The sequence below is a fragment of the Saccopteryx bilineata genome, chromosome 8 (genome assembly GCF_036850765.1).
Source record: "Saccopteryx bilineata isolate mSacBil1 chromosome 8, mSacBil1_pri_phased_curated, whole genome shotgun sequence".
Classification (NCBI taxonomy): domain Eukaryota; kingdom Metazoa; phylum Chordata; class Mammalia; order Chiroptera; family Emballonuridae; genus Saccopteryx; species Saccopteryx bilineata.
Window position 1 is genome coordinate 30,604,269 of NC_089497.1, and position 23,268 is coordinate 30,627,536.

A 23,268-nucleotide genomic window follows, 5' to 3' on the forward strand; every position below is an offset into this window, starting at 1 on the left:
TAATTTAGTGAGAAAGAGGGAGAGGGAGAGAGATGAGAATCATCAACTTATAGTTGTGGCGCTTTTAGTTGTTCGTTGATTGCTTTCACATATGTGCCTTGACCAGAAGGCTCCAGCTGAACCAGTGACCTTTTGCTCAAGCCAGCGACTTTAGGCTTCAAGCCAGGCTCAAGCCAGAGACTCTGGGGTCATGTCTGTGATCCCACGCTCAAACTGGCAACCCTGCGTTCAAGTTGGTGAGCCTACACTCAAACCAGTGACCTCGGGGTTTTGAACCTTGGTCATCAGTGTCCCAGGTCTATGCTCTAGCCATGGTGCCACCACCTGATTAGGCTGTTTGTTTGTTTCTTGAGATAGGCCTATATTGCTATGAATTTTTCTCTTAGGACTCCTTTATCTGTGTTCCATAGATTTTGGGTTATATTTTTATTTTCATTTGTCTCAAGGTATCTTGATTTCTTCCTTGATCTCATTATTAACCTATTCATTGTTTAGTAATATGTTATTTAGCTCCCATGTCTTTGTGTGTTTTTCTTTTCTGTGTGTGTGATTGATTTCTGGTTTTATACTATTGTTGTCAGAAAAAATGCTTATTATGATTTCAGTTTTCTGGAACTTATTGAGACTTGTTTTATGACCTAACATGTGGTCTATCCTAGAAAATGTTCCATGTGCACTTGAAATGTATATTCTGTTGTTTTGGGGTGAAATGCTCTAAAAATATCAATTAAATCTATCTGGTCTAATGTATAATTTAAGGCCACTGTTTCTTTGTTTATTTTCTGTCTGAAAGATCTATTCATTAATGACAATGTGGTGTTAAAGTCCCCAGCGATGACTGTATTAGTGCCCATCGATGTGTAAGAGTTAAAATTTTAGCTTGAGTAATGGTGACATTGTTTATGATCAGCCGGGCTTAATGGCTGATGCAGGCAGAGGCTTGTTCCAGGGACTGGGATGCCTGAGCAGGCCTGCGTGACTTCACAAGAGTTTGTGCCCCAGAAGATCTGCAAGCAGTCCACCTCTGTGCCCCAGGTGACTGCAGGTAGTTCACTTTTGTGCTCCAGGAGTCTACACACAAAGCCTTTGTGCTCCAAGGAGTGAAGAACACCTGCTGACTATGGCCCAGTTAACTTTGACTATGATGTGATTAACTCTCTTTTGAAATTCCAGTACCCTTACCTACCCTTGTTTTCCCATTATAAAAAGATTGGCTCCAAACGTGGGGGAGGGTGTTGAGATGTCTTTGGTCTCCTGGTCTCCTCTGATCACCAGCCATCTGAAGAAAGCCTCCATAAAAGATTCAATCTGTCTCCACTTATTGGACTGAACTGTTGACAGAGAGCGCAAACCCTGTTGGATACATAAATGTTTACAACGGTTCTATTCTCTTACTGGATCGATCCCTTTATCATTATGAAATCTCCTTTGTCTCTTATATAGCCTTTGTTTTAAAGGCCGTTTTGTCTGATGTGAGTATTAGTACTATAGCTCTTTTGTTGTTCATTTGTATGAAGTAATGAAACCCTTTCATTTAAAAATATCTGGTCTGTCACCTGTTTTGGTATATACCCTGAGAGATAAAAATGGTTTATAAAGATGAACATTTAAAATAGATCAGGAACATTAACTTTGATGTATTCCCCCCAGAAGAATTGCATTCTTCTTGTTATTAGACTTACATTAAAATATTATATTCAATTATTAGAATATTTTAAATTTCGTAAGTAAAAACTTTGTAGAAGAAAATGAGAGTTAAAACAATACAGATTCTAAGAAGATAATAATTCTTGTATTTGGGGAGTATTTTTGCCTGACATGGGAGTTTTTTTATCTTGCATAGTATTTTGGAGTGGTTTGACATAGATGGGGAGGCGGGCCTTTGTAACACGTAAGTAGTTTGTAACATATAATATTAGCTATTGAGAGTAGTTTTTGGTTCTTTAGTTGGACAGAATGGGTGGGGTGGACTAGAGTTGAGTATGTCCCTTATCCCAGTGGTTAGGCCCGGATAAAGCTGCTATACCTCTGGTAAAGCAGTTTCTCTTGAGGTCAGGCCTCGTTAAGAAGAACAGAATGCTTTGGTACATTTCAGAATCATACCTTTTCCTTTCTTTTGGAAGCACACATTTGGGGGGTTCTGCAATATTTACTATGGGAACCTGATTGAGCTCCTGGCGCTAGTAAATCTCGCAGAAGTTGGGGAGCCCTCTGTGACTATTTTTCATTTTGATTTCACTGTGTTACAATAACAGCAAACTAGTGAGCTTTGGTTTTTGAAGCAGTTCATCCCAAGTAGTTATTAAAATTTAAATGGAAGCTGAGATGTGTTTGGTTGAATGTAAGGAGATTTATTGTCGCTGTGGTCTCTGTTTCTGTGTTTTCCTCTTTAGTACTTGGACCATGAGGCTGTCTCGGCCACATTCATCAGCGGCAGTGGACAGTTTGTTTCGTCCCAGGTGACAGAAACCAGCCGGAATTCGTACTGTGGCTACGAGCACCAGACTCTGTCCCGCCAGGAGCGTGTGGAGGAGGACTCCTTGCTGACCGCCTTACAGTGGCAGGGGCCCGATGCGGGCCTTGTCCCCTTTGTGAAGAGCAGCGACCCTTCTTCCAGCTACTTCATCATCTTGAACTCTGCAGATGTGTTCGAGGTGGGGAGCCAGCTCGAGGTGCTGGTTCACGTGCAGGATTTTCAGAGACAGCCCAAGAAGTACGGCGGAGACTATCTGCAGGCCCGGATCCATTCCCCCGCACTGCGGGCCGGCGCCGTGGGCAGAGTGGTGGAGTACCAGAACGGCTTCTACAAGGTTGTCTTCACCCTGCTCTGGCCAGGGCGAGTCAAAGTGTCCATATCGCTGGTCCACCCCAGTGAAGGCATCAGAGTTCTTCAGCACCTCCAGGAGGAGAAACCAGACAGGGTCTATTTCAAGAGTCTTTTTCGTTCAGGAAGAATTTCTGAAACTACCGAGTGCAATCTGTGTCTTCCCGGGGGTCTGCCCCTGTGTAACTTTACAGACCTGCACACTGGAGAGCCCTGGTTCTGCTTCAAACCCAAGAAGCTCCCTTGCAGCAGCAGAATCAACCATTTCAAAGGTGGCTACGTCAAGGGCCTGCTGACCACGGCAGAGAGCGCTTTCTTCCAGAGGTACTTGCGCCTTGTTCTGGGGGTGACGGCCCCTTTTTGCCGTCTTTGTCCCATTTAGGGGACATTGTCATATTTAGGAGCCTTTCTTGTTTTTCTTTTTTAACTTAATGGGTTGACATGATTTGCCAAACTATACAAGTGTCCAGGGTACCACCCATGCAACGCCATCCTCACACCTCATCGTGCCCCCGCCCCCCGAGAGTTCTTGTTTTGATTGTGTGCTACTTGTTTCTCTTTGAACTTGGCCCAATTCAGGAGAGGTTGTGCACAAGACACAGGTTTATGTCTTGTGATTAGTTTTTTAAAAGTGAAGCTTAATACTTATTTTGGTTCAAATAAAGACTTTTTACCCTTGGATTTTCATTTTTTACCCTCATGTCTATGCTTTATTTCAGAACTATATAGCATATCTATAGCTGTATAAGCAAGATCATTTATTCACAGAGAAGATTAAAAAAAAATCATCCAAGAACAGATCTGGCCAGTTTTTTAGCATCATGTTTAATACACTAAAATAATTTTAAATGACATATCAGTTGTTAAAATCATATAAACATTTATTACGAGGGTCCTGGCCGGTTTGCTCAGTGGTAGAGCATTGGCCCGGCGTGTGGAAGGCCAGGGTTCAATTCCCAGCCAGGGCACACAAAAGAAGCGCCCATCTGCTTCTCCACTCTACCCTCTCTCTTTTCTCTCTCTCTCTCTCTTCCCCTCCTGCAGCCAAGGCTCCACTGGAGCAAAATTGACCCAGGCGCTGGAGATGGCTCCATAGCCTCCGCCTCAGGCGCTAGAATGGCTCTGGTTGCAGTGGAGCAACGCCCCAGATTGGCAGAGCATCGCCCCCTGGTGGGCATGCCGGGTGGATCCCAGTCGGGCACATGCGAGAGTCTGTCTGACTGCCTCCTTGCTTCTAACTTCAGGAAAATACAAACAAAACAAAACAAAAAAACCATTTATCAGTAGAAAAAAAAGAATGAATCTAGCAACATTGCTGGGTTAATTTAATGATAAGCATAGGAAGCCAGGATTACCACGGCAAACTGTATATTTTAGATGAACAGTTTTAGATTCTTGAATATAAGTGTAAAATTTTTTCAGCACAGCGATCAATATATGAACTAATGCAGTGGTCCCCAACCTTTTTTTGGCCACGGACCGGCTTAATGTCAAAATATTTTCACGACCGGCCTTTAGGGTGGGACGGATAAATGTATCACCTGACCAAGACAAGCATCAAGAGTGAGTCTTAGATGGATATAACAGAGGGAATCTGGTCATTTTTAAAAAATAAAACATCGTTCAGACTGAAATATAAATAAATATAAATGAAACGGAAATAATATAAGTTATTCTTTCTCTGCAGACTGGTACCAAATGGCCCATGGACCGGTACCAGTCCACAGCCCGGGGGTTGGGGACCACTGTACTAATGTACAGAATGGAATGCATGCAAATTGGTATGAATTAAAATTTATTTTCTTAAACATTCTATATAGTTCTGAAGTAAAATAACATTTCTCAGATATAAAAAGTTATAAAAGCTACATGACAAAAAGTACAATTATGTGAGGGAAGGTAAAAGAAAGATTTTTTAATGAAATATATACTTTTTAAACATTCCCTGGTAGAGAGTGATTTTTGTTGAGTACATCTGGGAACCCTGAAAAATTTTATATTTTATGTCCAGACATTACTTGGCGGGGTAAATTTTCTACCCGAAGGTGTGTGGTCTATAGGAGCTTCTAAAATAAAACTCTGATTTTCCACTTCTGGAGTCTGCTATACTCCTAATAGTTGACCTACACATTCGATGGTCTCATGCCATGCTGTTAAAAGGCCAGCAGAGGGTGCACTACTCAATGTGTTGGCTGTACTGCCTTGGAGAGAAGACTGCATAGTTTTTTTGTATGGATTAGTACAACGGGACTTTAGATTTAGTTTTAATTCCATGTTCGATCTCAGACATGCCATTTATTGATGACGATGAACAGATTATTTTATTTCTGTGGACTTTTTGTCTGTGTAGGACGACTGTTCAGTTACGAGTTGTGTTACAGTTTAGCTAGTGGCCTTGCAAAGCGGGGGAAGCATAGCTTGTAATTTACTCCGATTCTAAGTGGTAGAGAGGTTAGAGAATGAAATGAGTGTAAAACTTAAAAATATGTGTAACACCAATCTTATCCCTAAAACCTAAAAACACCTGTGGATCCAGAAAGGATAAATAATACCTATCCTTGCCCCTGCAATCCTGGACGAGGCTGGCGGGTGGCGCTTTGCCGCAGAATCTTGAAGCAGCTCTACCCCGCTGGGAGCTCGCTGGCAGAGCGGCCTGTGAGGTGGCGGAAGTTTTTGGAACGAACATCTGACAGAGCTCAGATACCGATTTTATTTTTTGCATTTGTTTACTCTGTTAAAATTCTAAAAGTTCGCACCAGGCCAACTGAAAAGAAAAAGGAAGGATTAAAATCGATGTTTGAAGGATCTTTGGGTATACTGTTTGAGCTTGTGCCCTGAATAGGTTAAGCTGCTGCCCATTTTTACCTCTTTTCTGGGTGCTCATAATGTTGCTCATTCAGAAAGGATTAAGAGGCTTAGTCTTGGTCTCTGTGTCCCTAAATGAGGGATAAATAGGGTGATCTAATCTTTGTTTTTTAATCTTAATGAAAATAAAGTGTTGGTTTTGGACAGAACAACAGTACTTTGCTTAAATAATCCCATTAATAGAAAGGAAAACCTTTTGAAAGAATGAGCTTCTCACATGAAAAGCTTCTCTTTATTTTAGCATGATCTATACTTTTATTTTCTAATTTTGTATTAAAAAGACTTCAAATCTCTAGAAACTCTTCAAGAATTAGAACAAAGAGCACACATACCGTATCTCTTTAACTTAGAAGAACTGTTGCTAATGTTTTGCCACATTTCCCTTCTCTCTGTGTGAGTGTTAATATGTGTGTGTCTGTGTATAATTCTCCCCCAGACCCTCTGACCGTAAGCTGGAGACATCCGGGCACTGAACCCCATCAGTATGCACCTCCTACGAGCATGGGCTTTCTCCAACATACAATCATAACACAGTTACCATGCTTTGAACTTTTATCATTGATATGATATTATTTAATATGCAGTCTATATTTTTCTTCAGTTCCAATAATGTCCTTTATAGCTACCTTTTTTATTTTAGTTAATTGAATCTTTGTTTTCACACAGTGTGTTTAGTTATCTCTTTAATCTCCTTTAATCCAAAAGGTCCCTAGCCTGTTTTTTAGTGTTAAGAATTTTTACATTACTATTCTGTAAAGTGTCCCTAGTTTGGGTTTGCTGCTTTGTTGGTTCTGCATTACTAGAGTGAAGTGAAACATTTTTACGGGAAAATTGCAGAGGTGAAGTTTTTTTTTGTTTCCTGACCTTGAAGCTCTAAACTCGTGAACACAATTTATATGTGCTCTTTTAAAAGTTATATACTCTTTTTTTTTGTATTCTTCCGAAGCTGGAAACGGGGAGAGACAGTCAGACAGACTCCCGCATGCGCCCGACCGGGATCCACCCGGCACGCCCACCAGGGGCGATGCTCTGCCCACCAGGGGGTGATGCTCTGCCCCTCCAGGGTGTCGCTCTGCCTAGACCAGAGCCACTCTAGCGCCTGGGGCAGAGGCCAAGGAGCCATCCCCAGCGCCCGGGCCATGTTTGCTCCAATGGAGCCTTGGCTGCGGGAGGGGAAGAGAGAGACAGAGAGGAAGGAGGGAGGGGCGGTGAAAAAGCAAACGGGCACTTCTCCCATGTGCCCTGGCCGGGAATCGAACCTGGGTCCCCCGCATGCCAGGCCGACGCTCTACCACTGAGCCAATCGGCCAGGGCCAAAAGTTATATACTCTCTTAAACATCACTTATTTAAGCTGTGAAATTTTGTTATTCTTTAATATAGCTTCCTGTACTTCCCCCCTTGTTTCTTTGTCTCCCTTCCCGTTATAATGTCAGCTCCATAAAGGAGGAGATGCTGTGACAGTCGGTTTACTATTATACCCCTGGCTTCTAGGAGTGCTGGCATACAGTACAGTTTAAGAATTATTTAAGAACAAATCTCTTTCAAATTGACTTTTTTTAAAATAAATTTTTACTCATTTTAATGGGGTGACATTAACAAATCAGGGTACATATGTTCAAAGAAAACATTTCCAGGTTATCTTGTCACTCAATTATGTTGCATACCCTGTCACCCAAAGTCAAATGGTCCTCTGTCACCTTCTATCTGGCTTCGAATTGACTTTTAATAAAACAAAGCAAAACAAAAAATCGTGACTTACAAGTTCCCATATCAAGAATTTGGAAAGTTAGCATTTTACTTTTTTGTTTGTTTTTGGTCTAAGTGTAAGAGGCCTAACTATTGTGACCTAGTCTCTAGAATGGTTCACCGAGTTTTCAATATTCTTCTCTTGGGCTTCAGTCTCCCCCACTTTTTCACGTAGCCCCCCGTCAGTTTCCAAGCACTGACTCTAAGTCTAGGGCCTGTGCTAGTAAGGACTGAAGACAAAAGGTGAACGAGACACAGTCTGTTTTAGTAAGGGGAACCAGACACTAAAGAACCATAGTAATGATGAACAAATTACTGCCTGAGCACGTGTCTGGGAGAAGTGTCAACAGTAGGACTCATCTTAGTTTGGGGCAAGGCCTGTGGAATCTGACATGTGACTTTAATGCTGCTGACATGTGACTTAATGCTGCATGGACCTGCAGCCGGAAAACTGAGCAGTGACAAAATAGTGTCATCGATGTGAACCATTCTCTGAGTCCAGTGGGAGTAAGCAGTTCAAACCAGAATTTGTCATTCTGGAGTTTGGGTTAAGGGCTAAGCAGTGAAAAATGAATCTATTTAGTAATTCCTATTCAGATTATATGATCTACTTATTTCAGGAGACCTAGTTATTATTACTGTGTTGATAAATATTTTGGAGAATATTTTATCTTAATGAGACTGTGAAATAACACCCATTTTTCATTTATAAATAAAGATACATATTGGAAAATAAGTGTTCCTGAATCTAAGCCTGTACTCTTTTTATTCCCCTTAAAGTGGTGTCAATATCAAAATGCCAATCAACTCCAGTGGACCTGATTGGGTGACTGTAAGTCCCAGGAGAATAAAAGGTAAAAAGGAGTGAGCTCGATGATTTGTTGTTTTTCTTGCTAAGTGGGTTGAAGCTCTGTAGTTTCAATGATATTACAAAACCCCTTTGTTCACCCTGTAATATGACATGGTTACTTCTGAACACAACTGAAAATACTGAAAGGCTGTTAGATTAAAATAAATCAGACCGTATGTGCATAATCTTGGGTTTTACTATTTATGCTCATGTAAAAGTTACCTTCTCCCCCACGCCCCTTACTCTTTGGCTCCTCAGCAGCCTTCAGAGCTACTGTGTCCATTATGGTAGCTATTAGCCATATGTGGCTATTTAAATTTAATAAATAAAATAAAAAACTCCAGCCTTTAGTCCCACATGCTCAGCAGCCGCACGTGGCTGCCATGTTGGGTGGCATTTCGTACAGTGTGTCTGTCACCGCAGCAAGTTCTGCTGGGTGTCACTGTTCCAGATACATATATTCCAGAAGGGGGTGGAAAATTGTCTGGATATTTTAAAAATCAGAAGCACTGGGTTAGTGAAAGGAAGTTGTTCTCTAAGTGTCGTCTGTGGAGTGGCAGCGTCAGCATCACCAGGGGCCTGACTGGAGCTGCACATTCCTGGGCCCTGCCTCACACTACGGAACCGAAAACGAGGGGCGGAATCACAGTGGTCTGGTTTTTTGTTTTTGTAATTTGCTCTTTGATCGGTTTTAGAGAGAGAGAAAAGGAGACAGAAAAAGAAACATTGGTTTGTTGTTCCACCCATCCATGCATTCATTGGTTGGTTCTTGTATGTGCCCCCACCAGGGATCAAACCCTCAGCCTTGGTGTATTGGGACGATGCTCCCTCCAGCTGAGCTACTTGGCCAGGGCAGCAGTCTGTGTTTTAACAGACCTTCCAAGTAGTTCTGATCCATTGGTATAGGGCAGTGGTCGGCAAACTGTGGCTCGCGAGCCCCATGCAGCTCTTTGGCCCCTTGAGTGTGGCTCGTCCACAAAATACCACATGCGGGCACTACCTCGATAAGGAACGTACCTACCTATATAGTTTACATTTAAAATAGTTGGCTCTCAAAAGAAATTTCAATCGTTGTACTGTTGATATTTGGCTCTGTTGACTAATGAGTTTGCCGACCACAGGTATAGGGTATTATTAAAAGTAAAAGAATGAAATTCAAAAGAAAAATGTATGTTTATGTTTTTGCAGGATAGATATAATTAGCTATAGTGACTTAGCAGAAAGAAAGGATGAACATTATTACAGGTGCTTATGAAGATAGCAAGCAATTACTTCTCAGTTTTTTGGTTAAGATCAGGTGCAGGTGGAAGCAGTGTCCTTTTGGCTGTTGAGAGCATGTATATGGTATCACACACAGCAGGTATTGCAAACACTAATGCCACAGGGTCTCGGGAACGCACTTGAGTCCAGCACGGTGGGTTTGGGCCACGTGGGAGCCTTGCGTGAGCAGTGGGAAGGGAACTGAGGAGCGAGGGGGCAGCCTCCCCTCAGCACCTGTTGATGATTGCCCTGCGGAAATGTAGACCCAGTTTGGCAAGATCTATAGATTGTTTCATGAAAAATCAGAAATCCTATTTTTAAAATGTGGTAGCTCCAGATTTCAAAACATTTACATCCAATTCAAAACTTTAAAAATAGTGTGGGTTAAATACAATCTCTCTGTGCCCTAGATGCAGGCAGAACGCTGTCTCTCTGGTGCTCACTGTCTTGTGCCAGAGGAAATCCCAGTCTTTTCCTAGTGAAGAGCTGTCTTTGATTTACATGATCCCAGTGACTTACTCATTTTAGAAGGTACACGTGGGAAACGTAATTAACGGCAATTTCTTACCTTCTGTTGCCTGCCTGCTGAGGTGTCAGTGCCCGGGGCATCTCCCAGTAGCACTGCACTCCTCACCCGCCCACCTCTTTGATACTCAGGGGGCCTGTCCCACCCCCATCTCCTCTTCTCTCCCCGATCCCGCCGCCTGGCCTGCCCTCCCGTGCTGGCTCAGGTGCTCAGTGATGGTCAGGGGAAGGCGCTCTGGATGGTTTACTTACACCTGACAGGCTTTGAGTTGCATCCAGGAATGGTTGCGGGTTTATGATGTCTGACTGTGTTTACAGAGAAGGCAGGTTCAGTGACTAGTGGAGCTTTTGAAGGGTTTTTAGAGGAAGAAAGCAACCGTGAATCAGTAGGAGCCGAATAGCCTGACTTTAAGAAAACCAGCTTGAAGCAGGTACCATACATAATTGGAAAGAAAAGGGCAGTTGCTGTACAGGGGTGGACAAAGGAGGTTTAATTACCAGCTGTTGTTATCGAAATGATAAATCGTAAGTCTGGAGACAAAATACACTGCTCACAAAAATTAGGGCATCCGGGAACGTGCAGATACGGAGACAAGTAATACAAATATATAATACAGTAGTTAGTAAATAAGGATAATATCAGAGTAAACTCTGTTTTGCGTACTCACAACTGTAAACCTGGTTTTCCTCCCCGTGTATAATATGGGAGAAGTCTAGCTTGGCAGAATTTCACTGAAGGGTCACCCTGTTGATCCGAGTGTCCTCAGCGGGCGATATTCAAAGATCCTAAACAAAAGACTCATGCCTTCCTTCCCTCCTTTCCTTCCTCCCTTCATTCTCCTTTAAGATTTTTTGTTTTCAGATAATTTTAGACTCAGGAGTTGCAGAGATAGTAAAGTTCCCATATAGCCTTTACCTATACAGCTTCCCTTTTGCTGACATCCTAATGTAACCACAGAACACTTACCAAAACTATGAACTTAACACTAGTACAATATTCATAACCAAGCTGTAGAATTTATTGGGATTTCATCAGTTTTCCCACTAATGTCCTATTTCTGCCCCAGAATCCAGTGCAGGATCCCACATTGCCTTTAGTCTCCCACAGACCCTTAGTCTTCCCTCTGTGACAGTCCTCAGTCTCTCATTATCTTCCATGACCTTGAGCCTTTCGAAGAACATTGGTCAGATATTTTTTATTTTTTATTTTATTTATTTATTTTTTTGTATTTTTCTGAAGCTGGAAACGGGGAGAGACAGTCAGACAGACTCCCGCACGCGCCCGACCGGGATCCACCCGGCATGCCCACCAGGGGCGATGCTCTGCCCCTCCGGGGTGTCGCTCTGCCGCGACCAGAGCCACTCTAGCGCCTGGGGCAGAGGCCAAGGAGCCATCCCCAGTGCCCGGCCATCTTTGCTCCAATGGAGCCTTGGCTGCGGGAGGGGAAGAGAGAGACAGAGAGGAAGGAGGGGGTGGGGGTGGAGAAGCAAATGGGCGCTTCTCCTATGTGCCCTGGCCGGGAATCGAACCCGGGTCCCCCGCACGCCAGGCCGACGCTCTACCGCTGAGCCAACCAGCCAGGGCCGGTCAGATATTTTTTAGAATATCTCTAACTTTGGGCTTATCTAATGTTTTCTTACAATTAGACTGAGGTTATGCATTTTGGGGAGGAATAGCACAGAAACAATATTGTGTCCTTTTAAGGGGAGGCATGATGTCAATACGCATTGTTGATGATGTTAACGTTGGTGTCCTTCGAAGGGACACCTTCAATACATAATATTCATGTGCGTTGCTAAGGACGTTAACCTTGATCACTTGGCTAAAGTGGTGTCTGTCAGGGTTCTTCACTGTAAACTAATTTTTATTAATTTGCTTATTTTTAAACTTATTATCTGTATCTTTGCATTTACTCAGTATTCTGGAGATATACTTGGAGACTGTGGTAAGGTAAATAATCACCCCTCCTCCCCCATATCTAGATCCCAATCCCCCAGATTTTTGAATGCTACCTTATATGGCAAAATAAACTTTGCATGTGTGATTAAGTGAAGAGTGTTGAAGAGAGATTATGTAGATTTATCTGAGTGGTCCGTAAATGTCATCACAAGTGTCCTTCGGAGATTTCATACAGAAGGCAGAAGGCAATGTGAAGATGGAAGAAGCAGAGACATTTGAAGATGCCATGCTCTGGCTTAAAAATGGAGAAAGGGGCCATTAGCTCATCTAGAAAAGGCAAGGAAACAAATTCTTTCCTGCAGCCTCCAGAGAGAGAGGCGCTCTGCTGACACCCTGGGTTTGGCCCAGAGATACTGATCTTGAACTTCTGACCTCCAGAACTGACAGAGAATAAATTTATGTTGTTTTGAGCCACTGAACTTGGGTAATTTGTTACAGCAGCCACAGGAAATCAACACGGAGACCACATAAACATTCTGTTTCTACTTAAGCTTCACCCACTGACTTGAGTGTGCATCAGTAGATCTTACATGCAGCCATTGTTTCCGTGGTGTTCCAGTGGTGATTTGCTGTTTGTCTCATTCTTAACACATTGGTTATTTGGAATTTTCTTTAAGGAAGCGTTGTCTATTTTTTTCCATTTATTTACCTATCAATGTAGGCTCCTGATTATTTATTCATTCTTTGGGTTATGATTCAATTCAATCATCATTTTTTTGTTTGCTGGTTTTTTGAGCACTCCTTCCTGGCACCACAAAGTATTTCAGGCCCATCTCATATTTTTTTTTTTTTTTTTTGTCCTGGGCTTGAGTTCATAGTCTCTCTCCTTTTATTATTTCATTTATGAATCTTATATTTTGGAGGGTCTTTTTTACTCTATGAAATTTTATTATTTATGTATTAGTTAAATGATTTTTCTACAAGGTAAAATTATTCTAAGGTACATATTTAGAGTCTGGTGGATTGCTTGAGATTCCCAGTGCTATCACCATGCCTGGGTGTAATTCCAGGCAAAAGTGAAGCAGCACAATTTTTAATTAGGCTAGACTACCTTATCAAGGGCAAGTGTCTGGTTTCTGACAGTAACTCAACACAACTACTGTTGAATTTTTATAAGAACTCTAATGAGGTCCCCAGACTGTCATAGCCTCATCACGCCTTAGGGACCTTGATGGCTTCTAACTTCATCAGCTAAACTAGAGCTCATGTTTATTGGAAGTTTAGGATAGGACTACAGCTAACAGTAATAGAGTGAATATTAACATTGTTATAGCTCTTTCCTCTGTTTCTTTATCTATTGAGATGTATCACATATAACGGAGCACAGAGATCATAAGCATATAGTACATAGTTTTACATTTGGGCATTTCTGTAACTGTGGTAGCCAGATTCTGAGGGTGACGCCCAGTGATCCATGCCCTTATTAATCCCTTCCCTTCAATTATATGACAAAATGGTCTTAAAAAAAAAAAAGATTATCCTGAGTAGATCTGACCTAATCAGGTAAACCCTTAACAGAGACCAGTTTCTTCCTGAAGAAAGTGTGAGAAGGATTCTTGTGAGGGAGAGTCTTGGTTGCTGGCTTCAAAGATGGAGGATGCCGCGTGGCGAGGAATGTTGGCAGCTTCTAGGAGCTGAAGTGCATTCCCTGGCTGACAAGGAAATAAGACACACTTGGTTACCAGGAAAGGAAAGGAAAGGAAGCGCCTTATATCCACAAAGGACTGAATTTGGCCAACTTGAACGAGCTTGGAAGCAGATTCTTCTCCAGAGACTTCAGGCAGGGACGAGCCCTGCTGACATCTGATTTCAACTTTGACACCCCAGCAGAGAACCCAGCAGTGCCACACGCCAGATTCTTGGCGGACAGAATCGTGGAGTAAAATCAGGTGGGATTCAGCTGGTTTGCACCGGTTTGGCAGAGCCGATACCTAATTTTTCGTTGAGTTTGGCGAACCAGTTGTTAAAATGGCACTTGTCATCAGGGTTCTAAGGTGGGCGCCTGGGCAGCCAGCCAGTGTGGAAATCACAAATTGCATTCCTTACTCTATTTTAACATTCATCTGCACAACAGTGTATTCTAAGCGCCTGTAGTGATGATGTTCATTCCGTCCATAGGTGCAGGTGAAAAAAAATTCCAAGTGAGGACACCAATCAAGAAGCAATATGAAAATATCCTAAGTAACAGTTTTATTGTTTTTTGTTAGGTTTTTTTTCATTAATATTTTAAAACTCTTATCACATAATCTAGTTTTGTGTACCTCTTTTATTGTTCCGATTTAAGTATTTAATGCATGAAATAATAAACTACTGTTTGGTATATCATTTTTTTTATACTTAAAATGGTCGTTAGGGCAGAGAACCAGTTATTAAATTATTTGAACCCCACCACTGGGTACAATGCCCCTTGTTTTAAAGCACTAAATCTGTGGTGCTGTGTTACACAACAATAGAAAGCTAATAAGTCATCATCTAGATTAAGATACAGAATGTTTAGAACATAGAGTATATTTCCTGCACTCCAGTGTAGCCCTTTACTATTAAAAAAAGGTGCTTTCACATTATTACGGTATTGAATTTTTACAACCCTTTCAAATAACTACTTACTCACTTTATATGATAGATAACGATACCAAGGTGCAGGTCCAGTTAACTTTAGAAAATCAGAGGGCTCAGATCCTACATGTAAAATCCAACTACTATCCCATGTGGGGGAAGGAGCCCACTTCCCCACTGTCTCAGTAATATAATGTATGTCTTGGTACACAGGGCCACCTCACCACTGCCTGTCTCCTCAGCTGTCTGAGAACCTTTCGCAAGTCCTCTAAAAGATATTTGGACGAGCTAGTCTCTGAGGTCCCTCTCAACATTCTCTGAATCTGTAGGTATTTCTACCTATACGGCATTTTTAACTTTCCTCTTTAAAATGCTTAGCTTTTAAGGAACTAAAATATAAAGAAAAAAACAAATATCCAAGGTTTTGTAGGGGGAATTCAAGGGTAAGGTCAAAGTCAAGCTGTTGTCATGACTGTGTGGCTAGGACCTTGTCTGATCCCCAGCACCGGGCTGGGCATGCCTAAAAGGTTTGGCACATGCTGTCCTGGCTTCCTTCTCCCAGTGGCGACACCCAAGCTGTCCTCTGCTCACTGTGTCCCCTGGTCATGGAATTATTTGACTTGCTTCTCTGTCTGGTCTTTCTATCCTGTCATGGACCATCCATTCCTCTTTGCCTACCTTTTACCGTTCTTCTATGGTTAATTCCAGGCCATAACATTAAGTATACCCCATCCTTAATTCACTCCGTATCTCTCCCAACTCTCTCTAGATAATTTAGGGAAATTTATCCTGCTTTTTTTTCCCCTCTGATTTTATCCCACATGCGGCCCAGATGGCCTTCATATGGCTAATGCATTACCTGCAGTGACACCCTTTGGAGAAAAATAGAAGCTGTGGGCTTTAAAGAGAAGCCAAAGACATTTTAGAGAAGCAGGGATCTTACTTGCAAATAAAAACTATTCCTTTTGATTTGGCATGAAGATCTTTTTATCTTTTTATTTTGGCAGATCTTCTATCTGCCTTTACAACCACCTTTGTGTAAACTTTCTTCACCATCTAGATTCAGATAACCATTAAATTGAATAGTAACTCATTTTTATTTTTTAAATTATTTTATTCTACGTGTATAGTACATGAAAGATATATTATTATATTAGTAGGATTTTATATGTATGTGTGTGTGTATATATATATGGGTATATATATATATACACATACATATTTTTTTTTTAAGAGAGAGGGAGGGAGGAAAGAGAGCGAGATAGATGTTGATTCTGTTGTTCCACTTATTCATGCATTCATTGGTTGATTCTTGTCTGAACCCTGAATGGTGATCAAATCCACAACCTTGGTGTATCTATCGGGATGATGCTCTAACCAACTGAGCTACCCAGCCAGGGATATGGGTTATATTATTGATTTAACAGGCTGTCTTATCTCAGGTATCTTATGTGAAAATTTATTCTGAGTTCCAAGAAATAATTGACTTTTTTAAACAACTTTTGACTGCTTAAAATCATCCATTCGTGAGGAAGTGTTTTTGTCTCAGCTGACCTTAAGAGGGCAGTGTAGGTACGTTCATTTCACTTTAAAAGTCTATGTGCTGTTATCTATAGAGCTGCAAGTTTAAAGAATTAATGTCAGGTTCAGTAATTGACTTGCTTTGCTTAACTCTCGTAGTAAATATAATTAACATTTGAATAGAAATGGCACTTGTCTCCTGTGTGATAATACACTTTTCTTTATAATATGTATCTGACACAGAATAGCCAAGTCTACTGAATTAACAGTGGCAAAAATTGTAGCTTCAAAATAACTTCTAGTTCCTGTCCTAGGAAATGTTTCCGTGGGTCCTGGGCAGCTACTTGGGAGCTCTCCGGCCCGTGCAGCCTGGGCATGCTGATGTGACTGAGTGAGCTTTGGGCAATGTGACGTGGCAAAGACACGGTTGGCGCATGTGGAGGAACTGTTTTTGAATAAGCCAAATAAATACCTGAACGAAGAGAAGGAAGGGCTGTTTCGTCTTGAGCCAGCAGCCTGATGCATCTTTATTCCTTCAATGTCTTCATTCATTCATCCATCCTCTCATTTATTCAATAAATGTTTTAAGTGCCTTCCAAGGTCTGACATTTGCTATACGTTATCCTTCATTCAGAGTCCCACAGTTTGAAGAACTTAGGCCAACGAATGGGTCAGGACATGATAGATGTGTGGATGGAGCCCAGCCTAACGTGTGACTGGTCCCTTCCCCTCAGCCACCGCTTTTACCAGTGTCTGTGTGGAGGTGGATTGTTCTGAATGAGAACTCAGCCCTGCAGAACAAACTTCCACAGCACATGATTCACAAACCTCTCCAGCACAGGCAACCTTGATCCCCTCAATTCTCGTAACAACAAAAGAATATACCTTACTCCCTCATCCCTCTTTTTTTTTTTTGATAATCACATTTGCCAAATAAAACTTTTAGAAACGCTGTTTACTTTTTTTTTTTTTTTAATTTATTTTTGGATTTTTCTGAAGCTGGAAATGGGGAGAGACAGTCAGACTCCTGCATGCGCCCGACTGGGATCCAGCTGGCACGCCCACCAGGGGGTGACGCTCTGCCCACCAGGGGGCGATGCTCTGCCCCTCCGAGGCGTTGCTCTGCCGTGACCAGAGCCACTCTAGCGCCTGGGGCAGAGGCCAAGGAGCCATCCCCAGCGCCAGGGCCATCTTTGCTCCAATGGAGCCTCAGCTGCAGGAGGGGAAGAGAGAGACAGAGAGGAAGGAGAGGGGGAGAGGGGGAGGGGTGGAGAAGCAGGTGGGCGCTTCTCCTATGTGCCCTGGCCAGGAATCGAACCCGGGACTTCTGCATGCCAGGCTGACGCTCTACCACTGAGCAAACCGGCCAGGGCTAGAAATGCTGTTTACTTTTGAATTGAGGCCCTCAACCTGCAAAAAATTAGCAGATGCCATAGAGAAAAGATTAAATATGCACTATCTGTCAAATACTGCATCTTTCTGAGGGAAATAAAACCAAAGTTATTTTGAGTAATAGGAATAATAACAAGAAATCAAATTAAGTGAAAATAGTCACCTAAAACTAAATTAGGGAACTAAATCTTATGAGTCATATAAGCATGTAGGTTTTGAATTGTGGTTTAACAAGTGAGACGATGGAATTACAGGATTACGATCAAGGTTTGAACCTTGGGGTGTAAGGAGGGGATATAAAATGATTGGTGGTTTTCTGAAGATGGTGGATTTGAATAAGTGTTCGAAGTGAGTAAGTGTACACCTTAGAAAAAAGGCCAGAGAGAAAATGGCTGACACCTTCAGACATGTGTCTTTGAGAGGCGACATAGCCCAGTGGTGAAGAACAGGGCTTTGGGGCTCACCCGCTGGGTCGTCAGTTCCTGGCTTTGCCACTCACCTGCTCTGGGGCCCTGGTCCTGTTGCCTTAACTGCTATGAAAGGTAGTTATTTCTATAGGACCTACCTTACAGGGTTACCATGAACGCCTTATGAGGGAATACGTTCAGTTGCTTATAGCAGTGTCTTGTTGTCCGGTACAAAGTAAACTGGCAAGAAATACTAACCTTTCCTGTCTGTTTGAGACATGTAAAGCGTGTTGTTTCCACAGTGGCATCTTCCAAGGGAGGTGGGCACCAGGATGTGGACCCTTCCTCTGAAAGGTGTCCTGGCACTGTGTTACCGTGAGGAGCGAGGCGACAGCCATGCATGCACACTGCTGATGTATTTTTTAATATTGTTTGTTTCGCATAAAGACTGTTTGATTTGTACGGAATAATTATTTAGACTGTATGTTATTGGTTTGGTTCTCTGGTGGTTTCTGAATTAGTATTTGATTTTAAGACCCATGGGTTAAATCTTCCCTTTTAATGGGCTGACAAACAGTGGACTATTACTCAGCATATATAAAATGTGAATTGCCTCCCAGGCGTTTGGATGAGAAATGTCTCCTACTCTGGGATGACGCTGGACAGTGCTTGTATCTACACGTTTCCTGGTTGCTGTGTGCCTTTCTTTTTGGCTTTGATGAAAACATGCATAATCAGAGGGAATGCTCAAAAGAAAAAGTTCCCTTTCCCCCTTCTGCCCACCAACATCCTCACAAGCATTTCAGATCTTCCCATTTCTGTGCAAAGGGGAACCCTTTGTAACAGGGGAAAGTTTGGGTTTTCTCTGAGACGCGACGGCAGAATATGTTCCCTGGGTGTTATCAGACTAACAAATATGGGGCATAATTGTGTTTCTTGGATCATTTTTCATGCATGGTTTGTTGGAGAATTTCAGAATATCTCATTTTTTTTTTCTTTTCTTTTCAGAAACTAGGAACCTAGAACTGTATCAAGGCTCAGGAACTTTTCCTTCTGGGCATTATTACAAAGATCAGTGGAGGCCTAGAAACTTTAAGATACGCCAGTTTAATGACCCCGACAACATCACCGAGTGCTTACAAAGAAAAGTGGTTTATTTATTTGGTGATTCAACAATCAGGCAGTGGTTTGAATATCTAACTACATTTGTTCCAGGTTGGTATTTTGCTTTTTGTTTCATAACTCTTTCAAACATACGTGGACTCGTGTCTTGACTGGAGAGCTCAGTTGGTTAGAACATTGTCCAGAAACAAAGAGGTTGCCGGTTCTGGCCCAGTCAGGGCACATGCAGGAACGGATAGATGTTCCTGTCTCTTTCACTGTCCATCTCCATTACTCTCTCTAAAATCGATAAAATAAACATTAAAAAAATACACAAAGTTAGCTTTGAAATAAGCAGACTCACTCCGGTTCCCGAAGAAAGGCATCAAGTGAAAAAGCAGTTATTTCTATAGGACTACAGAAGTACCCTGACCCTGGAAATATGTGTGATAGTTTTTGATCATTGGTGGAGTTGTGCTAGATTGATGGAAGTACTAGGTTCTAGTTGAAGCTTACAGCACTGATTAGCTGTGTGACCCTGCACAAGACATTTACTTCTGAAAGGGCTTCAAATGTAAGTTTTAGAAGGAAAGGAGGAAGTCGATATGATCCCAAAATGTGAGACATTAATTCCAGTTTTTATTTTGCTTGTTTTTTTTTTCAAAAGAGATATAGTTGAGTTCTAGTCAATTAAGCATAAATTAAAAAATCAAGAGAAAGGAAATAATTTGTATGGCATGATGATAGGTATGGTTTGATGTTAACCGGACAGGACCTTCCAGGAGTTAGTTGTTTGATTCTTCATTTTAATGACGTAGTTTGGTATTTCCATTCATAGCAATGATCACATTGTCTTGATCATGTTTCACGGTGACCTTTGCAGAGATTTTCACCTGATAAATCTTAGTGTTGGTGCTTGATTTTAATCAAAAGAAAGAATGGCAGGTTGAGCACTTATTCTGTTTAAATGGGGTTAAATGCTAAGTAGCAGTGAGGTAGATAGGCAGTCTAGAAGAGGAGCCTGGGTCTGCAGGGAGAGGGGAGTAGGATAGTACAATTATAGTTTGATGTCACTTCTTTGAAATTGACTGGAAACTCCTGAAGGACAAAGAGTGAATTCTCCACTGAGCATTGCTGGCTGATAGCCCCTAAGTACTCTGAATAGGTACTTAGGAAATGTTCATTGAATTGGGTCACCAGAAGTTACTTAGTCTGTTTCCTGTAAGGCAGTTACAGGAGAATTTAGGAATACGAGACATGCCCTCTTTCCTCATGGGGCATATTAAGTGATGAGTTGTACAGATTTTTAGGAGTAACGAGGAAACAGTAATTCCTGGGATCTTCGGAAGATCTCAGAGGAGCTGGACTTTGAAACACAACTTAGATAAAGGGGAGGGAGAGAATCGAATTCTAAGTTGTGCTGCTGTCTTTGTCACTCTTATGTCAGCAACTGATGTTATCTCGATTGTAACATGATTTTCCATCCAGAAGCTGAAATTGAAAGTCAAAAGAACAGAGTTGCTTCTTTCTTTGGCTTATAGCAAAAGAGGTATTTTGTTACACAATAGCAAACAGAAGTGTTTGGTTACACAATAGCAAAAGGAGGTATTTAATTACTATTATGTGTTCTTAAAAAAGCAGAAATTATAGCCCTTGCCCTGGAAGAAATATTTATTTGTTAGAATGATAATGTGTAAATGTTAAGTTGATTTTCAGATGTTCAACAATCAGTACAAATGGAGATTTCTTAACCTAATAGAGGTAAACAGGTTATTTTGCGTCTGAGGTGTAGACACAGGAACAGAATCTGTCACTGGTGTGGTATTTGTAATGTCATGTTTATGGCAAGATTTAAATAAAAACTATGTTCAAATCAAGGTCCATTGAGGCAAAGAGGGACAAAGTGCAGTCAACTTGACCTTTGTATTTACCTTTTGGTTGTTGTACTATTATTTTAAAAACTGTTTTCTGAAACCACCTAGTAAAGAATAATCGCAATATGTGTGCTTGGTTCGAACATTTTATGAATTTGAGTTTTCCTTGTTTCAGACTTAGTGGAGTTTAAGTTGGGCAGCCCGAAGAACGTGGGCCCCTTCCTCGCCGTGGACCAGAAGCACAACATCCTGCTCCAGTACCGCTGCCACGGGCCGCCCATCCGCTTCACCACCGTCTTCAGTAACGAGCTCCGTTACGTGGCCAATGAGCTGAACGGGATCGTGGGAGGGAAGGACACCGTGGTCGCCATAGCTGTATGGTCTCACTTCAGCACCTTCCCCTGGGAAGTGTATATCCGGCGGCTTAGGAACATCCGACGAGCAGTAGTCCAGCTCTTAGATCGAAGCCCTAAGACGGTGGTCGTTATCCGGACAGCCAACGCCCAGGAGCTGGGGCCCGAGGTGAGCCTTTTCAACAGTGACTGGTACAACTTCCAGCTGGACACCATCCTGCGGAAGATGTTCTCAGGGCTCGGAGTGTATCTCGTTGATGCCTGGGAGATGACCCTGGCCCACTATCTGCCCCACCAGCTACATCCGGATGAAATTATTGTCAAGAACCAATTAGACATGTTCCTGTCCTTTGTGTGCCCGTTGGAGACATAGCCTGCCCTGAAGAAGACCCAAGGAATCATTCCAATGACCTTTACCATCACCTGCATTACAGAAAGTTCATGAGTGGCCCTGTGGAGGGATGGCTGTACCATTGATATATAAAAAATTTCAAAAATAGCTGGATTTGCCTGACCAGGCAGTGGCGCAGTGGATAGAGCATTGGACTGGGATGCGGAAGACCCAGGTTCGAGACCCCGAGGTCGCCAGCTTGAATGCGGGCTCATCTGGCTTGAGCAAGGCTCACCAGCTTGAACCCAAAGTTGCTGGCTTGAGCAAGGGGTCACTCGCTCTGCTGTAGCCCCCCAGTCAAGGCACATATGAGAAATCAATCCATGAACAACTAAGGAGCCGCAGCGAAGAATTGATGCTTCTCATCTCTCTCCCTTCCTGTCTGTCTGTCCCTATCTGTCCCTCTGTCCGACTCTGTCACCAAAAAAAAAAAAAAAAAAAATAGCTGGATTTCACATAATGACTTGTAAGAAGCTTAGAAACTGCAGGTTACATTATGCTACTTAGAGGATATTTTCTAGTCTTGACTTAGCCAAGAGAGAACCATTAATAGCATCCACATACTGTACTGCCCTTGTAACCAAAGATGCAAATAAGTGTGTTTCAATTAACTTCTCGTGGAAGGGGAGATCACTGTGCTAAAGAAGTATGAAAAAGTTTCTGACCTAAACAGAAGGGACACGTTTGGCTGGCAGTGGAGTGTCTGTAGTTTATCCGGCCAAGGAAATCGAGCACCGCTGCATGAACAGCACGGCCGGTCCATCTTCAGCAGGATGAACTAAGGAGGCTTAGAATCAGTGACTCCTGGAACTCACCGCAGACCTCCATGTCTCAGAGTTTCTCTGGATAATCCACTCACTCTGAATTACTTGAAAAGACCAGTGTCCTTGTTCAGAAGTTCTACTGTGACTATTTATAGTGTCCTACTTTTATCTAGAAAAGAAGCAGAGGGGAGATGTGAAAGCACTGTGTATAAAGTTTCCATGTTTGGTTGATGATTGCATTGGGTGATTGTTATTTATTTAATTCAGCTCAAGTTTTACATTATGAATATTCTAAAGTCACCACTTTTGGAACTGGAACGGTGAAATCTATAAATGGAAATCTATTTTTGTGTTGGGAAGTTTGAGCGTTTTAAGAATTGACTTTTGTGTACAGAGTGCTATTGTTTATTATAAAGTAGCGAAAACTACTTCCATCTATTTCAAGTGTTTCTTTTTTTTTGGTCGTTATTTTTTCTTAACAGTGAAATGGCACCAGATGTCAAATCTTGGTCCTTGAGTTTAGCTAAGAAAAGAATCCGGAGCCAAGGAACTCAAATACAAGTGGAAGTTTCTTTAGAAAGTTACAGGAGTAGAAAAAGTGAGCAGTGGAAGAAGTGGGCCGGCCGGGCTGCGTGGACTCAGGAAACAAGTTCCGGAGGCTAACGAAGGGCCCTTCGAGCTTGGAAGAGAGAAAGGAAAGGAAATGTGCCCAGGGGAAGGAGAGGAGGAAAGCACAGGGGTGCTCCAGAGAGAAAGAGAGGAAAGAGAGAGCGTGGGACTAGGGAAAGAAGGGGTCTGGGGAAAGGTGCTGGGGTCCTCCAGAAAGAGAGAGCCACACCGGATTCTTCATCTTAAGGGTTTTTATCTGGAGGTCTCAA

General features: G+C 42.2%; 1 protein-coding gene across 1 annotated transcript in view; it reads left to right on the top strand.

Annotated features, from left to right (window-relative positions):
• Window positions 1-22,829, top strand: part of NXPE3 (neurexophilin and PC-esterase domain family member 3) — a 53,561-nt gene extending 30,732 nt beyond the window's left edge. Inside the window, exons 3-6 of the mRNA XM_066240895.1 lie at window positions 2,394-3,148; window positions 8,217-8,290; window positions 18,916-19,122; window positions 21,058-22,829. Coding sequence (XP_066096992.1) covers window positions 2,394-3,148; window positions 8,217-8,290; window positions 18,916-19,122; window positions 21,058-21,608 — 1,587 coding nt within the window. The 3' untranslated portion in view covers window positions 21,609-22,829. The remainder of the gene's footprint in view (window positions 1-2,393; window positions 3,149-8,216; window positions 8,291-18,915; window positions 19,123-21,057) is intronic.
• The last annotated feature ends 439 nt before the right edge of the window (window positions 22,830-23,268 follow it).